The sequence below is a fragment of the Lepisma saccharinum genome, chromosome 8, assembly GCF_977018435.1.
Source record: "Lepisma saccharinum chromosome 8, izLepSacc3.1, whole genome shotgun sequence".
NCBI classification, from domain to species: Eukaryota; Metazoa; Arthropoda; class Insecta; order Zygentoma; family Lepismatidae; genus Lepisma; species Lepisma saccharinum.
The window spans coordinates 76,801,926-76,825,428 of record NC_139236.1 but is presented as its reverse complement, the minus strand read 5'-3'; the positions used below and the strand labels follow the sequence as shown (position 1 = coordinate 76,825,428).

Sequence of the window (23,503 nt, the reverse complement as noted above, 5' to 3'; positions counted from 1 at the left end):
AAATACGGCTACGGCTAAATACGATAATTATGAAATACTGTAATTTTTTTTGCGCGTATAACGCCCACTCCCTAGAACGTAGCCAGGCAATATCCATCCACCTTTATAATTCCAGGCCCCTCCAAAAAAAAAAAAAACCTGCATACGCCAATGACAAAATCCTAATATTATACTCAACCATCGTGGAAAACTCGTGAACAGCCCAATCAATAGTTCTCTCATTCACAATATTCTTGCGACACCACTGTTGCAGGCAAAACGAAGTACTAGCAACAGTATGTTAATCGTATAGTAGGCACATTGTTCATTCGCTATTCTTCCCACTTCGGTTGCATTACATCGCTTTTCTAACTCTTAGATTAATCGCGGCAATGGGGATAATTAGACGAGCAGAATATCTTAAGCGGAGTTCGAAACGTGAGACCTCTCACCTCGCCAAGGCAGCAACATTCGCTTTTCTTTATGCGACGCGGGTTCAAAGGAGGTGGGAGGTAACGCACTGGTGTGAAAGAAAAAGACCGAAATACCTACTATTGCATTTTGCGTTTGTTGCTAGCTGTATATGTATTTAAAATAAAGTGATCAATCGCAGATCAATACTATATGTGTGATTTTCGACGCCCCTTTTACGACAATGCCTAAGGCGGTCGCTGCTCAAATCTCGCTTCTTACATATTAGTGAAATGCGTTCATTATGATGTCTGAAATTTGTACTGGCTGCGTTTTGACGTTCGATTTCGCGAAAGACCTTCACTGAAAGGGAAAGAGCTCAATACTCGCGTCTACCGCTGCTGAAATAAAGATTACACCAACATGTACGCTGATGACACAAAACAAGGTTTCACACGTTCAAATACATAAAAACATTGTACTCACCAATACGTCGTAGCAGATTTCCCGTAGCTCCTTCTCCACCTTTTCTCTGTACTCCTTTGCCATCTGTTGTTTCCTTTCACTGCCTTCCGTTTTCTGTTCTATGCTTGATATGACACGCCATGAGCTTCTTCGGGCACCTACAACATTCTTGTAGGCAACAGACAAGAGGTTCCTCTCCTCGTTGGAAAGCTCCACGCCCGTTTCTGTTACTGCCTTCATTGCGGCAGCCATATCGTCGTAGCGCTCCGCCTGTTCGGCGAGCTTGGCCCTCTGCACCAGCTCTTCTTTGTCCACCGACATTTTGCTGCAAGTACACGGGAAAAGGGCACAAGTTTGTTAGAAAGGGACCACTAAAGCTTTATCACGTAGAGGTTGTGAAAAAAATACACCGCTTATTAAAGCGCGCAACACACCAGCAACTCTCACACACTCCCTTCACCGGTAACACTCACTGCACTCCTCGATCCTGACTGGCTGCATTGGGCAATGCGCATGGACGTTGGGGGGCAATGGAAGACACACGCCCGACGTCACCCTGCACGGCGGCAGCTCGTAACAATCGATACCTAAGAATGCCGCTAGATGCCACTACCGTACAAAGCCCTGGCTAATCTTCATGCCAGAGTTGCAATCTTGCCTTCGCCGATGTGTCAAGAGAGTTATTAAACAGGATTTGAACCTAATTACTACTTCATATCGGTATTTTAAAACAGTCAACATTGTTGCAGCTACAAATTTACAGCGGAATTCTGGAGAGTTGCTGCTGTGTACAAAATACACCATTCTTACATCATGACATCTGCAATATGCTAGAGAAGAATCGATAGAAAGTTCTCATTTTGGATTTCATATCTTTTATTTATCGTCGCTTTTCTTCCACTTTTGGTTAATCGTGGCGATGAAAATGAGTGATATGATGAAACTGATGGGACAAACAACACCCATGCCGGGAATCGGACCTGGGACCCCTGGATCAAATTTTGGAATTGTCAAAATCCGATTTCCGTAAGTTTGTTTGAATCTTCGAACTTCCAACAACAGGCTCTATACTCTATAGCCCACTCAAGCTCATAAAGTATTAACTAAACTACATTCTTATCAAGTATTCGTCCTTGAGATATTTAAAGTCATATCTAGCCACTGTAACTGATACCGGGATTAGAAAACTGGCGTCTGGCCAATTTGCAATTTCAAAGAAAGATGTGTTCAAAGGAAACCTGAAAGTATGACAGGATTCGTATTAAAACAAGCCGCTCCATCTGGGGTGCCATATGTACGGTAGAATTCACACTGAAGCGACATGTGTCGTCGCATGGGAACGAACCCATCAACAGCAACGGTTCACACCGTAGCGGCACGAGTGTCCGCACAAGACTGCGTTCGACTGGTTAAATCTTCAAGCGCCTGTTGTTTCGATCTGAAAGCTCCCAAATAAACCCGAGAGGAGTGAATATTTAGAAACGGTCCATTTCTACACCTTCAGACCAAGAGGGCGGGCAGGATTTCTTCTCTGCGTGGGGGGGAATAAGATTTCATATCTTGCTCTTCAGTCAGTAATAATAATTTACTTTCGAAATTCCAAAGGATCTTATTTAAAATAAGTTTTCTGCGCTAAGTGTGAAATTTCTTGAAATTAAGTTCTTATTCCAGAAGTGCAAAAACAATCACTTGAAAGGGAAAATAGTGTGTACAATTAGATTTTCGCAGCATCGGGAAATTTCGAAAATTTTTAAGTTTTTTTTCTTCAGTTCGAAACGCTTGGATTAATAATATTTCCTTCCCAATTCTGATCCTCTTTTCTTTAGTTACAGCAGGATTCTAATGTCTTGTGAAAACGCTCTTCTTATTTTGTTTCACATGGCAGTTAACTGCTGTAACTGACAGCCTGTAAATTGCAGAAAACAATATTGTTTGTAATAAAATATCGCTACCATTTCACCATGAACTTATCACAGATATCTCCGCCTCCTTTTAATCATACAGCTTTTTGCTCTGTCTTTCTATACAACTTCCACAGTTCCAATTTTGTAACAGAAGAGTGCACGTCAGCTCTGGATTGGGGGGGGATACAGACTTGGACTTCCATATTCACAGGGGAGGGGGGGGGCTTTCAACTGAGAAAACTGTCATTGTAAATGGACCCTAAATGGGGGGGGAAAGAAGACACCTGGCAGAACTTGGCCTAAAAGTTATAACTTGTGAGAGGGGGGGAAGGTCAGCTCGTAAAAGTTTCCCATTTAGCACTAACTCGGATGGAAAAGCTACAGCTTTTATACTAGCATAATGACACTACATATGCCAGACTAGATGCTGCATTAATATTTTCAATTATGAAAATATAGGGGGGTCCTGATAATGTAACATTATGGTTTATTAAAGAAAATAACTTACATTTCACATATATTATTTTTATACAATTGAAACAACAAAAGGGTCTAACAATTCACGGACTTCTTGTTTGCATGATCAGGAATTGCAGGATTCACATAAGAAGAATAACTATTTTCATACTACGTATAATTAAATGCAATTTACAATGTATTATAATGCATTTGCAAATAAGAATCTATGGGCACATCCATTAATGAATGAACTTTGGGGTGAAAAATAATATTTAGCAAGTGAAAATTATACACAACTGAAAAGCGTAAACTACAAACTTTAAGCATAATTTAGGTTATATTACACAGAAAATATTAATCTTTATGGAAACAATACTGTTGTGCCGATTTGCTAAAAAAAAAACATTAAAAATAGCCCCCCTCTCCCCAAATGTCCATGACTGTTACAGTAACAAAAAAATTAATCATGCAAACACATGGGTCTATAGTTGAACTTCTCAAATCTCTGAGTGACTGGGAAGATATCCTTGGAAATATTTTACTATTACTAACATTCAGTGGCGTGCCCAAGGAGACAGGGTTGTAACCCCCTTACCTCTTGGCCATTTTTCTAAAAATATAAATTTAAAAAAAGTCAAAAGCAGGTATAGTTGGCAAATTAGGACAGACTAAAACCCAAACACAGCCATGAAAAGTGTATATTAAAAAAAAGGAGAGAGAGAATGTCTATTTTTAACTATTTCTGTTCTGCTTAATTTTTCAGAAGGAAACTTCATTGACAGTGTACTTTGTTTAGTTCTATGGGGGATGGGAGAAAGCTACTACATCTGCATGACAAAGGCTCATCTGTTGGCTTATATTGAAGTCGGCAGAGGTAAAAGAACATGGCTATTAGTGGTACACTAACAAGTATAACTTAAAGAGTAGTTAATTTTGGAATTTATAACTATTCTAATAATCATATTCTAACAATCATATTGACTTTAGATTCTGTTTTTCAAAAAGGGTATGAAGTGAATAATAGTGTCTGCTGGTTACAAGAATTACAGTGTACTTGCAACTATTATTTCTTTATAGGTCAACTAGATGTGGATCAAATTTCCGCTACAGATAAAATTGTTATGAGATGTAAACATCAAAGCATCTAATATTCATAAAACGTCACATTTCACTAATAATGTTTCGTGGATTAACAATAGGTATTCCCATCGCTGCTGTTTTGTGACTTTTGAAGCTGGAACTCACCACTACTACTTTTCAGTAACTTCCCAATTGTCCTCAACAGAGAAATTTTATGGGGTCCCACCAGGAATCAAACCTGGGACCACTCACAACAAAGGTGAGAGCACTAACCATTTGGCTACGCAGGAGCCCTTTCCAGGATGGCTAGTCTAGGAACATGATAAAATTCAAGTACAATTCCCGGTTTTCAAGACAAACTTTACAAAAATTCAAGGGTATACAAGATGTTTTCTCTATTTCAACTTTATGTATTACAGTCTCTCTATATCCACACAAATATATTAACAATACAACGAGTCTGTGTGATTCAAACTTATCCCAAAATTCTAATTCAATTAATTGATATATACAGGGTGTACCTAAAGTCCCATTACCCCCTCTGAATTGTAGACAAACCTGCACAATGTTATTTTAACAGCATGTGTATGATGAGAGGATGGTATACCATTAAATCAGACCAATGACCACCATTTACTCCAGAGGATCTGTGTGCACACAGCCATTTTCATGGCACAGTATTATTCGCCTCTAGGTGCGATGTGAAATCCTCTGTAACATGGCTGGCATGAGGGAAGCAAAAGCACTGCGAACAGCTTCTTGAACTTCCCAAGTTGTCTGATAACGATTATGGGAGACTTTCTGTTTGATGTGTCCCCATAGCGCATTATCACAAGATGTCAGCTTTGGACTTGGGGTGGCCATTTTAGAGGTGCTGGTAAATATGGCGATTCTCGTCCAATCCATTTGTCTCTGAACACATTATTGAGGTATTCTCTTAAAATGGCCATCTGAAATCCAGATCGGACATCTTATGTTACGGAGGATTTCACATCGCACCTGGAGGCAAATAATACTGTGCCATGAAAATGGCGGTGTGCACACAAATCCTCTGGAGTAAATGGCAGACATTGGTCTGATTTAATGGTATACCATACGCATGCTGTTAAAATAACATTTTGCAGGTTTGTCTACAAACAGAAGGTTGGCCACGATAAAAATAGTCAGCTTTGACTGGCCATCGCGAACGACGCATTGAACGATACAGAGCTGGCTACACTGGGGCGTGTACTAAATAACAGTATCAGTTGAGCAGGATCCATTGAGCGATGAAGGTTAAAGTGACAGCTCTCTGATTGATTGATGTAGTTTATTTTACTTCGCTTTTTGTGCCTCTTGGCTAATTTACGAAGATGGGGATGAGTGATGAAATTGATGAATGGACATTCACAAACAACCAAGCCTGAGAGGGATTCGAACCCGGGACCCTTGGCATCGCAGCGCAATGTGATAACCACTCGGCCACAGGGTCCCGCTGACAGCTTTCTGGAAGGGGTTCATTTGTGGACTTTTCACCGCCCATTTGTCATTATTATAGTGAAACAGTGCAAAGAAGAGGGTTTAATCGTCAGCAAAGCTGGTGTGGGTCTCATCATCCAACGATATGCCCAACAGGACCCTGCGGTACATGATTGGCTGGAAAGTGTGCGGAGATCACGGCCCCAGCCTGCTCAAACCCTCAATACAGTGCACACCATTAGGACATCAGTGACACACAAAAATCCCCCAACACAGTGAAGTTGGGCTATACGCCACGGTATCAACATAATGAGGAAGTGCGTATTACTCACTATCAATATAAAAATATAAATACGTTAGATAGTATCAGAAATTCAAAACTTACGTGAGTGAGTATAATTTATCCAAACGACGTTTCGGAGGTCAATACTTCCTCCTTCTTCAGGTCCACATAAATGTATAGACACCAAACATGGTGTCACATTATCTCAAAAAGAACAGTTTCCAACATCATCCGAAAGAACCTCTCATTGGAAGCACGTCACAAAGCACGCGGACATCACCTCACAGAGCGCCACATCCAGGAGAGGTTCACAAACGCCAGAAAACTGTATGAAACATACCTTGCAAGGGCAAGTGTAAATGGGTGTACCCTGGATGAGGGTTGGCTCTACCTAGATGAGTCCAACAGAGTTCGATCCATTTTTTACCGACCAACAGACCAGAAGAGCCGTTCTAACTTTGTGCTGCAGTGCAAGGAAAAGTTTTCCAAGGGATTTCTGGTGGTGGCTGGATATTGCAGTCAGTAAATGCTGCCACTCATTAAAAGAGACTTCCAACACCAAAGTCAAGGCAGCTTACTTCCAGGGAACGTTATGGCCCCTCTGTATGACACACACATACCCCCCCCCTGTACGGTGACGAGACCACAGATGTATGGATCCACATGGACAAGGCCTCCAGCCATACCGGTCGAGCATCCCAGGCGTTCTATGCAAGGAAGGCAGAAGAGACAGGAATTCGAGTGATCCCATTTTCGTCCATTCCTGTGAAATCCCCAGAAGTCTTATCAATGGACTACTGTGGGTTTGGACTCCTCAAACAGGCACTTTCTCTATGCCGTCCGCATACCTTGCAGGGTCTTGGCAAAGTTGCCAAAGGGGTATGGCGAGACATTCCACTTCCCATTCTACGCAGGAGTTTGCTACAGTGGAAACTACGCTGCTGGGCGATCATTCCAGCCCATGGCCGTCACATTGAACACAATCGATGATGGCGTAAGAGGATTTACTAGCCAGTTGAGAGGTTCAAAGTAGACTATTTTTATCGTGGGCAACCTTCTGTATAGTATTGGTCTTGTTTTTCAGCTCTTTCAATCTGTTTATCATTGTCAATTCAAATTGCAAAACAGATTCTATACAGATTTTTATACGAGGGGCGTACTATAATGATTTACACTATTTTTTTTCAGGTCCCATGGTGCACCATTCGAGAAGTGAGGACTGGCATATGAAGCTACGAGTCTAGTCTACCGATTGTAGGAAGCAGTGCCCAAAAAGGATTCCCACTGACACACTATAATGGTCCGTGTTGGACAAGTTGGTTTCTATGGAGAGAGGGTGTGACCACAGCAGAGATTGCCACAGGCAATTGGTGGCAGTGTGTGGTGAACATGCACCTTGCCGGAAAACCGTTTACTATTAGGTGGAAGGCTGCAAAACAGGATGCACGTCAACAGAAAAAGGGACAAGGTCTGGAAGGAAAGGGACTGTGACAACACCCCCCCCCCCCCAAATAATAATAATCTAAAGTGAGAATCATAGAACTTCAGACCTTCTGTAAACAAAAGCACGTGTACCCTAACAGTGTTGCAAACTTATGAAAAATAATAATCCACATAGACTACAAGGTGTAAAGACATTCCATTTGTCAACAGATGCGAAATAAGCAGTGTATCACTGTTGAAAGTTATTGAATGTATGTGAAAAAAAAAGTTAAAAATGCACATCTTGCCTGGTGGCCGACTTTCAGACTCATCACCGAAGTTCCGGCTTCCGGCTCGGGTGTTTTTTGTGAGTGTCCCTTCATCAATTTCATCTGACGATCACTCATTCTCATCGTCGGGATTAGCCAAAAGTGAAAGAAAAGCAACGCTAAATTAAAAAAATCAAATACAAAATTTACATCTTATCCCCCAGGAGTAAGACGGTTCCGTACCAAAGGATTAATTTTCTCTCATATTTTACTAGAAAAAAACCTTGCTAGAAGAATGAGACACATTGAGATAAATTACGTTTTGAAACCGGTGTCTCTTCATTAAATTTATTTCATGTTTGAAAGTGTTATGATTTATTATAATAGATAATGAAAGTAAGCGAATACATATGATTTGATTGACTAAATTAATAATTATTAATTAGATAAAAATAATGGAAATAATTCATTTGGTTTGATTGATTTGCTTTATTTTACTTCCCCTCTTGTGCCACTTATGGCTAATTTGCGATGGGGATGAATGATGATGATATGATGAAATCGATATATGGACATTCACAAACATCCATGCCCAGGCCACGATTCAAATCCGGGACCCCTGGCGTCGTAGCGCGATGTGCTAACCACTCCGTCACGGGGGCGGCTAACTAATTTGGAATTCAAATATCACCTATCCCTCATCGTCTCGTAACTAATGACAAATGTGCGTGTCACAACGTGGTTGATCTGCACCTCAATGTCACACATTCCAGTATCCTCCAGAGTGTACTTCAACATCTCTGAAGTTACTTCATCCAAAAACACACTCGTATGTCATTTTCATCCCGTTCAAAAATGCTCGATTATGCAGCTAAGACACCAAGGGAAACTAAAACGGCAACTTAGAAAAGCATAAAAGTGGGGAAAGAAGACTGTAGAATACGGAAATATCTTGAGGCAGTCACATTTTATTGTACGCTACATATAAAATAAAATGCATATTTGGGGATGAATTTTTAAATATTTTCACATTTTTCTTCTCTCTTGTTGAGAGGTGTTCATTTTAAATCAATTTCCCTCACCCTACGGCCTGCCCTCCTTCACCCGCAATAGTATTCCGGAGTGTGAGGATGTCACCATCCGGATGGTGAACACCTCTGAATTATAGATCGACTCCTGCGTCCCACCCCCTCCCCCAACCCCGGAGGATCGTTACTGACAATGTGAAATCACACTATCATATGCCGACATTCGACATACCACTTCCGTTTCTGTACTTGACTTAGTGAAAAGTATTGAGGTTGGCAACAGCCTAATAACGGATTTCTTCCGCATCATGTAGTCCGTTCTATGAAAGTACGCTAATGGAAGAAAAATGTGTGTAAATTACATTGGATTATACATTTTAAAATATATTTTCATTAAAGGTTTCTGTTTATTATAATAATACGTGATTATTGTATAAATTACAATCGATCACGTGAACAGCAAGAAAATAGCGCCAGTTTCGAACATGGCGACTTCCATGCGTGCAGGAAGGTATCCCGTGTTTTCAGAGTAGTCTTTCGGAAATACAGCCGTTTGAAAAGTGGCAAGAAGCAGGTTGTTCTTAACGTTTATGTGACGTTGTGTCGGTGCTATCCTGAGCAAGCAGTGAAGTTGGTATCCAAGTGTAATTGTGTGTCTGCGTCTTTGTGTTTTCGGTGTGGTGAAAGAAAGGAAAAGGACCGGTCAAGTTGTGAGTCCCGCGAAAAAAACACGTTGTTGCTCGTATAAACAAGTACACCGAGTTTGAGATAAGCGCAATACAACGCGAGGTGCTTTCGTATTCTTTCAATCAAAGAGCCGTCCTGTCCGGGGAAGGTGTTGATAGTGATGATTGATGACGATCTCCCCAATTTTAGCAGTCGACGTTAAATCGCCTCTTGTGCCACGTTGAGTTCCTTTTTGGGAAGCAAATTTGACAGACCGTACTGTGACAGGATGATGTCTAGCGCCGAAAATGCCTCAAGTTAAAAAAGGAACTGCTGAATCGAGGTAAGAAAATACATTACTTACATGAGACGTGCGTAAATAATGTGCTTATTATCGTCTTGTTTTCTAGTGCACAAGAAACCGAGAAAAAGATAAACAATCTCTTTTTAAAACTGGCGGTATATTTGTTGCACAAAGGAGAAAACAATACTCTACATGTCAACAATGTTGGGCAATAATTTGGTGGAAGAGGAAGCAATAAAACCAAAAGGCTTGAATTTACTGAAACGAATCTATCACTCTCTTATAACTTTATAACTTTGGCACTGTCATACTGAGAGAGGAGGGGGGAAGGGGGGTCTGTTAAAACAGTGTCAGATAAATGGGACTTTTGGCGTAGAAAAATATGTTCATTCTTGAACAAGAACACGTATTTAATCACTTGTAGAAAATTTATTATACTTCAATGTGTAGATTATCAGTTAAAATAAGAATACGTTTTTCCATGTTACGTAAAATCAAAGGTTGCGAGTGAGCAGCATATGATGGCCGCACCATTCACGAACAGCTGGCGCGGAGTGATACATTACTCGAAGTGAGACGGTTGTTTACAGAGAGTCGGAAGGTTCGTGATTCTTACTTTAGTTAAGAAATCTGGAGTGGACCTACAGTTTGAAATGAGATCCGAAGAACTCTGCCTCCAGAGCAACAGCATTACTTTATTCCACTCCAGAGACCCATTCATCATTATGAAAGGAACCTTCTATAAAAAAAGCTGGCTTTCTCCAACAGTACTTGCAATTTGTTTTGTGATTTACAGGCTAAATTAAATCTTAATCTCTGATGAAGTAGCAAACAATCTTGTTAAGTATACAGAACAATCAGACAGAAGGAACACATAACAGTGAGGGGGTCACACTGAAGTGACAAGGTCCCCTTGTCTAAGTAAGCATCCACCACGCATGCACAAACAAGATCTAGGCGACAGGATGCACGCCATTGAAGGAGCTTTCAGACTGAAGTCACATATGACAAGTGACAGTCTCCTTCAGCATAAAGCAAAACATTCACCATGCATGCAAGAATAACAGACCAAAGTAACATGATGCACGCCACTGAGAAAACAGTATAGTCCGAGCAACATGCAACATGCACTTCAGTTCAAAAGGTTGAATGGATTACTAAGGGTCTGCTTCCAAGTGACATGTCACTTCGGTCTGAAAGTTCACTAAGAAAACTGTACAGGCCAAGTGACAAGCGACACCTGCAGCTTATGATGCTTCGGTTCGAAAGGTTGCATTTACTTCTAATACACCTCAAGCTGTCAATGCTACTCGAGAGCAAATGGTTAATAAAAATTTTGTAGCAATTTTCATAAACTTAACTCCTGAAGTAATATAAAATAGTTACGCATCACTATAGATTTTACCATTAGGTTGCTTTCCAAGAGCCACGTGTCGCTTTTGTCTCAAAGCTGTTAAATAGGATATATACACAAATTCACGTAATACGTAGTATACTTCTGCATGTGTGTTCTGAACAGTAAAGATTTTTAATTGCCTCGAAACTTCAAATATTTTGATATTACCATTTGTTTCATATTTTATGACCAACATTTAAATTGAGACACAAACATGCAAAAGCTTGTTTTAAGTTAATTTCATGGTCAGATGTACTCATCAACTACACATTTAGTTTTAATCTTAGCTTACCTATGCTGTACGAGACACTTACATACTCACAGGCCCACACTTTTTTTTTATCATTAAAATTCAAGAAACTGTTTTTTATTGAATCACTGCTTCCTTTTCTGATTATATATGTGGTTATTTATTAATTAGCTATAATAATTACAAAAATTACTATTAACCCTTAGTACGCCACGCGGTCTGACGAAAGTAAGCCCAGTGTCGACGAGGCTTTGAGCACGAAATTTGAATTCGTATACATAATGGAGAAAAATCGTAATAACTCTGGCACTATGGGACCAATCTACTTCGGATAACTTTTGTTTTGCAGGTAATACATTGGTGCATGCAACCATGTAAAATTTGGATGCCCCAACTGCGGGGGGGTTTACGGGCAGGGGCTGCATCCCCGAATTTCAATGAAAAAAACATAAAAATGAGGAGTTTGCCCCTCTTCTCCAACTACTTTGGGGAGAAAACCGGAACTTTTGCTTCTTTTTCAAAGAATGGACCTTCCGCAACAGAATGAAAACTTGATTCATGTTCGTGGGTGCAATACAATTTGAATAATAAGGTAAAACTTAAAATTAAAACTGTTTTTTTCCTCAAAACAGCAAATTTTAGCCAATTTGCATATTATTCATAAAATTGTTATAACTCTCACACTATGGGACTAATCTACTTCGGATAACTTTTGTTTTGCAGGTAGAACATCAGTGCATGTAACCTAGTAAAATTTGAAGCAACGGCTACTAGGCGAAAGTTTAATTCCGATATTATTTGTTTAAATTTGTCTATGGAGTTTAGTAAACCTTCAATATTTAGGTGACATACTTTAAAGCTAGTATTAGATTTATTTATTTCAGCTTCGAACCTCCGCTCTATGTTGTTGTTGTTGTGGTGGTGACTCCTCAAAGCTAGTTGGGAGTGGCATTTCTGCACATTGGTAAGGTCATTTATTATTGAAATATGTTAACCTAACTACCTCACCTATGCACTATGAAGTTTGATTTTCTACTGAACCTAACTGCCTAAGCTGACAAGCAGCACAAAAATAAATATATTACAGGCGAATGTGTATGGTTTATAGAAGAAATCCATAGCACAAAACCCAAGGTCCACCATCAGGTGAAGGTAGTCTGTAGTCACCAATATAAATTAGTCTGGTGTATTGATTGATGTTGCGGATGCATTTCTTCCTCCACTGTGGCTTTCACCAACTGATCCAACGTTTATACATGATGCGTTAGCACAAATTCATAATCATATGAAAAAGAAAAATCACAATGAATAAGAGTATAATTAAATTATAAAAAGAGATGGCAAACAACTTGACACTTCCACCACTACAATCACAAAGGTCATATCAAAACAGACTCAACTATCACAACTAAGTTGAATGGTAGGTAGCCAAACATTTCTGCATCACATTGGATGGAAATAGCTTAGAAACAGCAGTCACCTGACTGTGACATGTTGTGATGAAAGGCCAAAGTTGCCTGCTAAAACCAACTAATATGAAGAATAAAATGAAGTAAGTTATGGAATGGGGGTGAATATTCTGCAATTAATATTTGAAGGCTATGTGGAGATGTAGTCAAAATAGCATAGAAACTTCATTACACTATCGAAGCCGTACCATTCTCAGCTTTAAGTGATGAATTCAAAAGCTAGTTTTTGGCATGTCAACCATTTGCGAGATGTTTACTTTTAGCAAAACAAATTTGAAATCAACTTAGGATAGGTGGTAAACTTGCACTGTTTGGCTAGAGCAGTGTCTCTATCAGTATAAAAGAAAATGTTGATCGGCTGGCCTCTTCAACAATAGTTTGGTAATGGTGTATCCAAAACTGTCCCAGTCCCAGCAGTTTGTGCAACTGTTGTACAGAATAGAAACGGCGAGATAAATCATCTCCCATACACAGAATCTCCTTTTTCAAGAAACTGTGTTGAATGTAACTACATTTTCATTGTGCTATTCTGCTTTGCAAAGTCAATTACATTCAAAATAAGTATTTTTGCCTTACATGTAGTTATCTGGAAAGAACTCGACCCCGTAGAAAAAAAAATTCTAGGTTTTCTTTACAACTGTGGCCACTTGGGAACATCTCCTGATCTTATGCCGATGCATTTCTTGCTCTGTGACTTTGGTAAAGGATGTTTTTTGTCTCATCCTTCCCTGCCACCTTAAAGATTTACAAGCATGCATAATTGAGGCCATTTCATCACACAAAATGGTTGGGAGATTCTGGAGAAATTGTGAGCTGAATTTGACTATCCCTTTGACAAGTCAGATTACCATAGAACACACGTCGTTTCTAGATAAATTCCAATATGTATGCTTTCATTTCATACTTACTTTCAAATAAATACTTATAACTTCTATTCAATAGACAAGAATTGTCACCTTTTGAATAACCTTGCAATTAAATAATTCTTCCAAGATTTCTGTAAATGCACAATAAAATTTTGCTACATGTGCAAAGTAAATGGTTCTAAACTTCACAAGCAAAACGTTCACACCAGGTATTCTTGTAATTAAGGTCTTCATTCCACTAAATCAAATAAATTTCAAAATGCATACAGAGGCATATAAATAAAATTCCATGATATAAATTAAGTTTCAATGCTTGTACATTGGGCTCAAAAAGTTAAGCCTTCTGTTTTATAGAATTCAGATCAACAATTTTGTTACAGACATTTTTATTCATTTCAAGTACTTGCACAATTTTAACCGCTACTGAGGAAAGCACAGCGTCGAATAACATGGGTACCTGGGGGAAACCCTGGGGGGTAAAGGCGGTCAGGGGTGTGATGCTGATCACATCACCCCCACTCACGACCGGATCAAGAAAGTGTGGGGCGTTACCCCCACACCCCCTATACGCCTTCATGGCGTGGTGCTATGCACAGGGGAACACTTTACCTTTACTGAGGAAAGCAATTCATTAGAAGCATAACACATATGGTGAAGTCAGGCTTTGTTAATCGTACCTCCTGTAAATTCAGTAACAATTGAGGGGTCTAGTGAGATAGGGAGCTATGCCACTTTGACAAGAAATGCAAATAAATTGAGTTTTCTAAAGCATTGCGTTGAGTCATAATTTGTATAACAAAGGGTAATTTTTTTCTTTGCTGAACATATTGTTAGGCAAATTATTCAAAAGGAAAAATATGAATTTCAATATAAATACCATTTATTATGAATATGTATGGTATATTGTTGTAGTATACCCATGTGAAAAAATCAATCTAGCACATCAAATACTTTGAACAAGGCTTAAATACTTTTCCTTGAGTGTAAATCATGTTCACAGGGTTACATATGATCTACATAAAGACAGCTTCATATGGGTTCTGGAGGATCTTCACTGTCCATTGTTTCTGTGGATTTTAGATTTTGGTAAACATCATGAAAAACTGGAGGAATATAAGGCATTATTGCCATGAGATCTTTTAACTTCAGGGCTGATATTAAATCTTGCACCGGTTACTGCAACACAACCTCTGCCACTAATATTGCAGACACCATCAGTAAGTGGCATAGCTCCTTCTCTCACTCAAAACGCTGATGAGGATGTATTCAAGAACTCAGAAAATCTGCTGCAGAACAAGCGGGAGCTATGCCACATGGTTGTAGTTCACATGATAGATGACAGATGGTAGAAGAAGACTGAAAATGGCAAAAAATAAAATTTTCCAGATTTGTGGCTTAGCTCCCTCTCTCACTAGACCCATCAATTGATTTTGTTCCCAGCACATCATCTGCAGAGTTAAAAATTATGATATCAGAGTGACTATCTTCACCAGGTGGTGAAGCTAACTTTTCAGCTATTTTCACCAGATTTTAAACTGCATGTGCATGATCTACAACCTGGCCTGCTACAGGGATGTATGTATTCTTTAGTTGTGGGTGTGTATGAAGCTTACATCTGTGTGCATTTATTTTTGTGCAGGAGACAAGTACTTATTTTTCTGTATGCCATGGAGGTGGAAAAATACCACATGGTGATCTGATATGGACTGGTGTTGCCAGTGGAGGACAGTTGCCCCCACCCCCCTCAGTTTTAGAACCCAACCCCCCCCCCACCGGGTGGTGCTAATATTTCATAAGTATGAAGGGGTATTATGTTTCTAAATGCTTTCATTATGTTAGACAGGTCAGGTTTAGGTCTATTAGCATTGAAATAACTTCGGAAAATACTTCCCAACACCTGATCATGTTATTTCTGGTCTCAGCACTTTCTGCTATTCTCACTACCTGGTGACAGTAGTAGTTAGGCCCGTAACCACGATTTTTTTGAGGGGGGGACCAGACCCATACGCGAATTTTCATAAATTTTCTCTCATATTATACACTATATATATATGTGTGTATGTGTGGGGGGGGGGTGTATGGTAGAGGGTGGTTAGAGAAATTTGCTAATTTTGCTACAAAATGTTGAAGAACAGCCTTTTCTAACCTATACGTATACAACCACGTGACAAATATTTGCAGTTTTCCTCACATTTGTTTGTCAGAGAGCGAAAAGAACATTTGTATGATACAGGTAGACTACATGTGTGCATAATACAAACAATTCAAATAGCTTCCGAAAAGCAACATATGTGTGTGGGGTTGACAGATGAGGGTTCACACCCATCTCGCAAAATCCCTGACTTTTCTAGGTACTTTACATAACTCTGTAATGATTTAACATGATAAAATATAGAGTTGCACCATAAAAATTTACTATTCCCCGGACACCTGTAACTTCTTATTTTCGTTAAGTTTTGACATTCATACTTACCTATCTGCTTCGCGGAACATTCTTTAAGGTGTATTCAAGTTTTTTTTTCATAAAAGTAATGTCAATTTTTCACATTACGAGTACTTTTTTATTTGCATTGTCTTGCTTGCGTATCTCACAGTATGGCACGTACATCTTCCTACATAATCGCACGTCGTGCTTGTGTTTTGAAGATTTTCATGTTGTATTTTGACGATTTTCATTCGTTATGCAGAGTTTCAACCCTCGGAACCCTAGAAATACCCGTGAACAAAGGTGATGTAATGTAATGTTTTTAAAAAAACTTTTTCGCATTGTTTTATGTGGGGCTATCCGTGAATGGTTTGTGGGGCTTCGCATTTCGTGGGGCTATCACTGAATGGATTGTGGGGCTTCACATTGTTTTACGAACAAACTTTTAACTATGCTTGCCTAACCTAACCTTGCCAGAAATGGTTCGTGGGGATATCCGTGAATGGTTTTTTGGGCTATCCGTCAATGGTTTTTTGGGCTATCCGTCAATGGTTTGTGAGGCTATCCGTCAATGGTTTGTGAGGCTATCCGTCAATGGTTTGTGAGGCTATCCGTCAATGGTTTGTGAGGCTCCCGGTATGAATTTTACCACGCATCCACATGTTTATTTTTGGTTGGAAACACAGAAGGTTGAAAAACTGCATCCCAATGAACATCAACAAACACAAGCAAGACGCGTGATGATGTACGAAGGTGTATGTATGTGCCAAAGGCTATTGTCAGAGAATTAATTTTCAAAAAAAAAACAAAAAAAACATGAATTTCCGCTATGATACATTCCCACAATACAGAAAACTACCTTCACCACCTGGTGAAAATAGTCGCAGTCTTAAGAAATACCCCTAACTGTTTCAACAATGCGATATCTGCCTCAAAATTATGGAATATATGTACTGAATTTAAAAAATATATATGGCTGCGCAATGGAAAACTTCAAGTGGGGTAGAAATTTCATGTTTAACCTAAATTATTCCCCAGTACCAAAAATTAGCAACTATAGGGAAAATTACCCCACACCCTTTCAAAGGGAAAATTACCCCTCACCCTTTCAAAGGGAAAATTACCCCTCACCCTTTCAAAGAAGACCCTATTCCAGCAACCATTAGTTGTTTAACCATTCGGAAGAGAGTAACAAGTTCTCGTTCGGTAGCTCAAAACTTGTCGTGGCAATACATGCAAGGCAAATTTTGACGTAAGGTTCGGAAAATCTATTGACTTATCTCACTAGCATACATCAAAGAAATTAAAATCAAGCATACATATATTGGTATTTCATCAGGCACTAACATGTTCATTCAGTAACAAATATCCCTAACAAACGTCGATTTCCCACGGGCCTATTTTGTGTACGGACGGAACAATATAAGCAATGAAACAAGACACACGAAAATAAATATATATAAGTGTCTGTTCATAACTAATTCTATCACAATATTCATTAGGGTAGTGCGGTGTTCTAGCCTGCAAGAAGCACCACCGACTGCAATAACAAAAGAGTAACGACTTCTTGCGAGACTGGATAATATCCCAGCATCAAATTACGACATATATGACAAGATACCCATTTATTACAATCATACACAGATTCCATGTGTAACACGTGTTCACCAGTTTCTATTAGCATTAAATTCTATATTACGTTCAAAATGGCGAATGACTAAGAGACACTCCTTCAATGCGTCACACCTGGTATGATTATTCTCTCGCCATATTTTCTACTCGAACTTCCAAGTGCGAAGAAGGTTTCGAACATCGTCATTAACGCTACAATTTTAAGAAGTAAAATTGACATACAGATTACTTACGTATTAGAAAAATAACGCTGTAGGAACTAAGTCCTCGTCGCTAATCACAAATATCTACTCACTAACAATCTACCGGTCTCAGACAGATTCCTTGCCAGGAGATAGGGGTTCACACAACTGAAAACAAGGAATCTGTAAAATACTATCTAAAATATATCGTTCTTATTTAAGGCATTAATAACCACACAAGTAAGTGAAAGAGAACTGAAATTAATTTATATAAAATAAAACATAATTACCGAGCTGATGAAACGCACAAGAATGAAATATGGCTTTCTGAAATGAAAACTTTGATTACAGTTGTATCCAAAAAGTAAGCAATATAAAATCTGTACTTTTAGCTACAACTTCTTGAAAATGTATAGAGTCCGTTTAGGTTCATAATTATAAGAAAATATTCTCAAACATGTAGCACTTTTAAGTAATATTTTATTTTGTTACGATTATAGGTGTTTTTTTTCTACACAAACATGACATTACTATGTTGACTAACGTAACTTCCGTTTCTTTCCGGATAATCATATATGTTTCCATTTTTCACACATTTTGAGCAACTTGATGATGATGGATCAAGGTTGTGTCCGAAAGTTACAAGACCGTACTTGAAGAGAGCATCCTCCGAGCAGGCACGGCATTACGGGATGGCTGAAGCACATCCCCGAAACTAACATCAGCCTCCCAGGTTTTTAGACCAAAAATAAGAAGAACTAGAAGTGTTCTTGCTTATTTTTTTCGATTACCAAATTTCCATTTGGCCAATCATGAGTTTCCAAAATTGCTACTAAATTGACATGATACTCTGTTGCCCACCTGGTAGGCGGAATATTCAGCGGCTGAGAGATTGTTCTTTGGTTGGAAGTTCAAACGGTAATGAAGAATATGTGCATATACAGAAAAATGTGAACAATTATTAGCCCCTTTAAATTGAATCATTATTTTTAGGAATAGATCTAACCAGTAGCAAAGCGTGCTGTCGCTGGAAGGGTAGGCACAGGCGTGTGAGTTCGTGTTGTTATGGGTGCGACTTTTTTAAAATGTGAAAAATATAACCTTTAAACTTATTTTTGAAAATGTAACAACATATTATTGCATCTATCAACGTACCTGAATAGTAACTCTTGATGTGTGCCAACTCGTAAATAGTATTGCTCGCTTTTATTGGAAATTGATGCTTTAGATGTCATTCGAGTGGCAGTCCTCAATGTTCCGATGCCTCCATTCTTTCTTCCTATGCCCGGTAATAGGTTTTTATGCTTGTTTTGTAGCATTCCAGAGTAATACAAGTCATTATTCCCCTTGCTCACTTCACCTCACAACAATGGCGGAGTGGTTAGCACATCGCGCTACGACGCCAGGGGTCCTGGGTTGGAATCCCGACCTGTGCATGGATGTTTCTGAGTGTCCATTCATCAATTTCATCATCACTCATCTACATCTTCGCAAATTAACCAAAAGTGGCCCAAAAAGTGAAGTGAATTAAACCAAATCAATCGAACAAAAAAAATAACAATAAAACGACAACGCAACAGGAGTAAATCGAGAAACTAACGAGAACGCAGAACACTGTGATAGAAACATTTTTTCGCCCTCGGAACAAGTTGTCTTTGCCTTTCTACCCTCACCTTCCCTTTCCCCTCGTTGGACACATCGAACTGGACAGGAAACAGACGTGAAGCCCAGTTTGTATAGATCGACCACAAGGAAAAAAAACTTGGGATGAGAAGTCCCCGCGCAGCTTTCCCTTCTTCCCTCCACATCGGGCCATAAGAAAGCATTGTCCACTCTCCCCCTCCCCTACTCGCGGGGGTACGGTGCACAGGACTCGCGATCTGCGCAGGTTGTTTTGCTCGTGGTTCCACTATACCCAAGGTTTGTACTACAGCTCCTTGAATAACGTAGTGTGGAAAACGACCCAAGAAACTGGTTCCCCGAGACGATGACAAGTAGATGGCAGTGCGATCGACCCAGGTGCTAATTTTGTTATGAAAGTAATGAGGCTTAGTTAGTTTTTGGAATATATTGTGTAGATTTGTTTCTCTAGAAAGGCGGTAAGTGAATTGATGGAAACAGTTATATTTGTGGAGTGATTTGCAGTCACGAAATGGCATTAATTTGGAAAGAAAAGTAAAATAAAATTAATAAATAAATAGCATGCGTAACACAAGAAGAAACATCGCAATGTGATTCCGGACGTCAGGTCTTGGACTGTGTATTAGAGTTTATTTTTCTATGTTATTAGAATATAAATAGTATCCTGAGAGAGATTTCATACCGAGGCGACAAACCACAAATGTCGCTTGAAAGCGAGCAGTCGGAAATCAATGCAGCCTTTCGAACCGTAGGGACAAAAGCTCTGACTGCGCCGTTTCCTCAAGGAGATTTTACACCAAAGCGACACGCGACAAACGATACGAGGATTTCACACCAAAGCGACACGGGTCATTCGGTCCAAGGCAACTTTCATACCGAAGTGACACATGTTGCTTGGAAACTAGCCAATCAAGAGCAACATTTCACATCGTAGCGGCATGACGGGAAGAACAGGCTAGCGTTCGGTTTGTGAAAACCTCAAGCGATAAGTGTCGCGTGCCGCTTGTCACTTTGGTGTGCAATATCACTAAAGCAAGACACTCATTGCATCGCGTATGCGCGAACAACAAACCACGGCAACATGTTGCAAGCTATTGAGGAAATGGCCCAGTTTGAGCGACGCAGAAGCGACAAAGCGACACGTGTGGCTTATCGTGTCGCCTAGATCTGTTGTTGTAATGTGCGGTTTATCGTGTCACCTATCTGTTGTTCGCAAGCAACGCTTGCTAATAGACTGAAGGCGCCATGTCGCTTGTCACTTAGTTGGGAACTCCCCCTGTAGCGCGTCGCTTCGGTCTCGGCACCCTTCCTTTAAGGAGCTTTCCGACCGAAGTAACAAGTAGCACGCGAATACGCCATATAAACGTGTCGTTTGCTGTGTGGACCCTCATGTGCAATGAATGCTATTTTACAGTCTGGAAGTGTGTGTCACTAGTGTGACAGTGTGGACATCCCGTGTCGCTTGTCCCATTGGTTTGAAAGTTGCCTTACAATCATGTCGATGGCACTAAGAAAGTTTTGTGGGGTTCCCCTTGTCGTTTCATGCAATCATCATTATCATCATCGCCGCGATTAGTTTAAAGCGGAAGAAAAGAGACAGTAAATATCCAAAATACAAATGCTTCAGTGTGTATATCTTTAAAAGAAATGATGATGATAATAATAATAAGGAACCTAATTCATACACAAAAATTTAGTTGCCAAGAACATTCCACGCGTATTTTTTCTCCCGTATTATTAACGAAAGTATGACGATAACAGGACGTGGTCGACTGTCTAGAATGTTCGTTAATATCTTCGCGACCACTGTACCAAATATCATAGCAATTATCACATTCATAGAAATGCTTCATGTAAAAGAATCAGACGTTGCAGCGAAAACTCCATTTACTTCCATTATAAGCAGTCGAACACCAAGCACCGGGGTCAACACCAGCGCCTCTAGCGGATCATTTTCGAGTGGAACCAGCCTGAGAGCGCAGAAGCATGCTGTTTTCCACACTACGTTATTCTAGGCCCTGTAGTTTGTACTGTGTGTCCAGCGTTGCCAACCTCCCAATCAGGAAAAGTGTGCTGATTAAACTCTTAAATTGTGCTCGAATTAGTGTTGCCCACGAGACGAGATTTCGGCCTGTCTCGTCTCGTGGAAATGCCGTCTCGTCTCGAAAATATTCGTTTGTCTCGGGATACATGATCAATCTCGTCTCGTCTCGAATTTTTAAAAGCCTGTCCCGTCTGAATGACTTAGGTCATTTATGCATCTATTTTGGGGGAAGTTGTGATGTGAACATGCGTTCTTGATTAGTTAGACAATATTGGTAATTTCCCCCATTAAATTAATTACAATGGTTTAACCAATATAATTGGTTCAATATAACGCTTGAAAAAATTTGAGAAAAATCGACGACTACGAAAGGCGGCGGCTTGTTTTATCCGTGACCCCAACTCTCTACCAATTTCCTTCAATAAAATGTAAGTAAGTAAGGAAAGATAAAAAAAAAAGATGAAAAGAAGACGGTGGACTAGGTGTGGCTGGATCGGCATGCTACCTTTTGTTTGAAACAAATAAGATCTGCCATCTTTTTCTTTCTTCAAAATATACCTATTCCTCTGAATTTATATTTATCTGTCTTCCAGGAACACATGTTTGTAGATGATGCTATATTTTACCATTATGCCAAACTCAGGGTGCTAGTTACCAACAAAGTTCAAATTGTACACAATTATGCTTGGGTTAGCATCACTGCGGGAGGCCGGACTCACTGCGTCCATTTCGGGCGAACGCGCCCCTAAAATCATGCTTTCCCGCATGAATCACATAGAATGGGTGCGTTCCGAAAGTCTTAACGAAACGAACGCATTCAACGAAAATAACTGGGCTTGTGAATCTGGTGAAACCAGTTATTTTACAGACTTATGGAGGAGAAAGTGCAGGCGCAGCGTTTTGTTTAGAGAAAGTTTCCGCATGGCGTCAGCGGAAGTAATGTCCTTATTGCAAAAATAAACTCTACTGTGGACACTGTTACTCATTTTAATCACATTCTAAGAACGGTCAAGGCATACTCATCTTGTGCACGTTGCTTCATATCGGTCTCTGTTAAAATTATAATACATTTTTCGAACTAGTGCAGTTTGAATCCGTCAGTACGCGCTTTGTCTGCAAGGAGCAGACGATTCTCACGGAACAAACCAGCCTCCTGGCCCGTGCGTTTGGTGAAACTCGTTCTTGCACGAAACGCACGGAATGCGACTTTTGGGACAGCATAATGAAACTCACGAAAAGCACGGAAGCACTTATGGGACAGCCAGTTACCATAACTCGTTTAACGCATTAGACTCGTGCGACTTTCGGAACGGGCCCAATGTTATGGGACAAGCTAAGGCCCTCGGAGAAGTGGCTCGACACTGGACGATAGAGCCCCTGGCAGGGATGGAAATTTGTGGAAATTATCGTTAAGGCCTAGAATTTTAGTTTTCTTGTATTAAGAAAATAAAAATGTAAGTAATAAAATAATCCGTAATAGCCAAATATATTAGGATAGGTTCGGCCTCCGGGCCTCCTATGAGGCTTCGCCACTGGATCTAACAGGTGCGAAAAAGAAATTCCTAAACGTACGTGGACGTTCAACATCTAAAGAACAGTTAATTTTCATTAATGTTTGGTAGTTCCTCATTCGAGTACCAGCAATATGAGTATTAGCAATGTTCTTTCATTCGCGTCATAGTTATGTATATCCATATCGTTGGAAATATCCGAGACGGAGAAATACGAACTAGAAATATTAAAATTGAGCTCCCCACCCCGGAAGTATAGTTGTAAGATTGCTACCTTTTTCAAAGTGGTCCAGGGTTTGATCCCTGGCAAAGGCAGTCAGGGTTCGAAATGGAAATTTTCACGAAACTGAACCCTTTAC

General features: G+C 39.8%; 1 protein-coding gene across 3 annotated transcripts in view; it reads right to left on the bottom strand.

Annotated features, from left to right (window-relative positions):
* The window catches only part of 14-3-3zeta (tyrosine 3-monooxygenase/tryptophan 5-monooxygenase activation protein zeta), a 58,617-nt gene extending 40,488 nt beyond the window's left edge, over positions 1–18,129 (bottom strand). For 2 of the 3 annotated variants that reach the window (XM_083127003.1, XM_083127005.1), the window contains exons 1-2: positions 18,000–18,129; positions 877–1,180 (exon numbers count right to left, since the gene is read on the bottom strand). In XM_083127003.1, coding sequence (XP_082983129.1) covers positions 877–1,176 — 300 coding nt within the window. In that variant the 5' untranslated portion in view covers positions 1,177–1,180; positions 18,000–18,129. The remainder of the gene's footprint in view (positions 1–876; positions 1,181–17,999) is intronic. The other variant, XM_083127004.1, reaches the window with a different exon arrangement.
* Between the last annotated feature and the right edge of the window lie 5,374 nt (positions 18,130–23,503).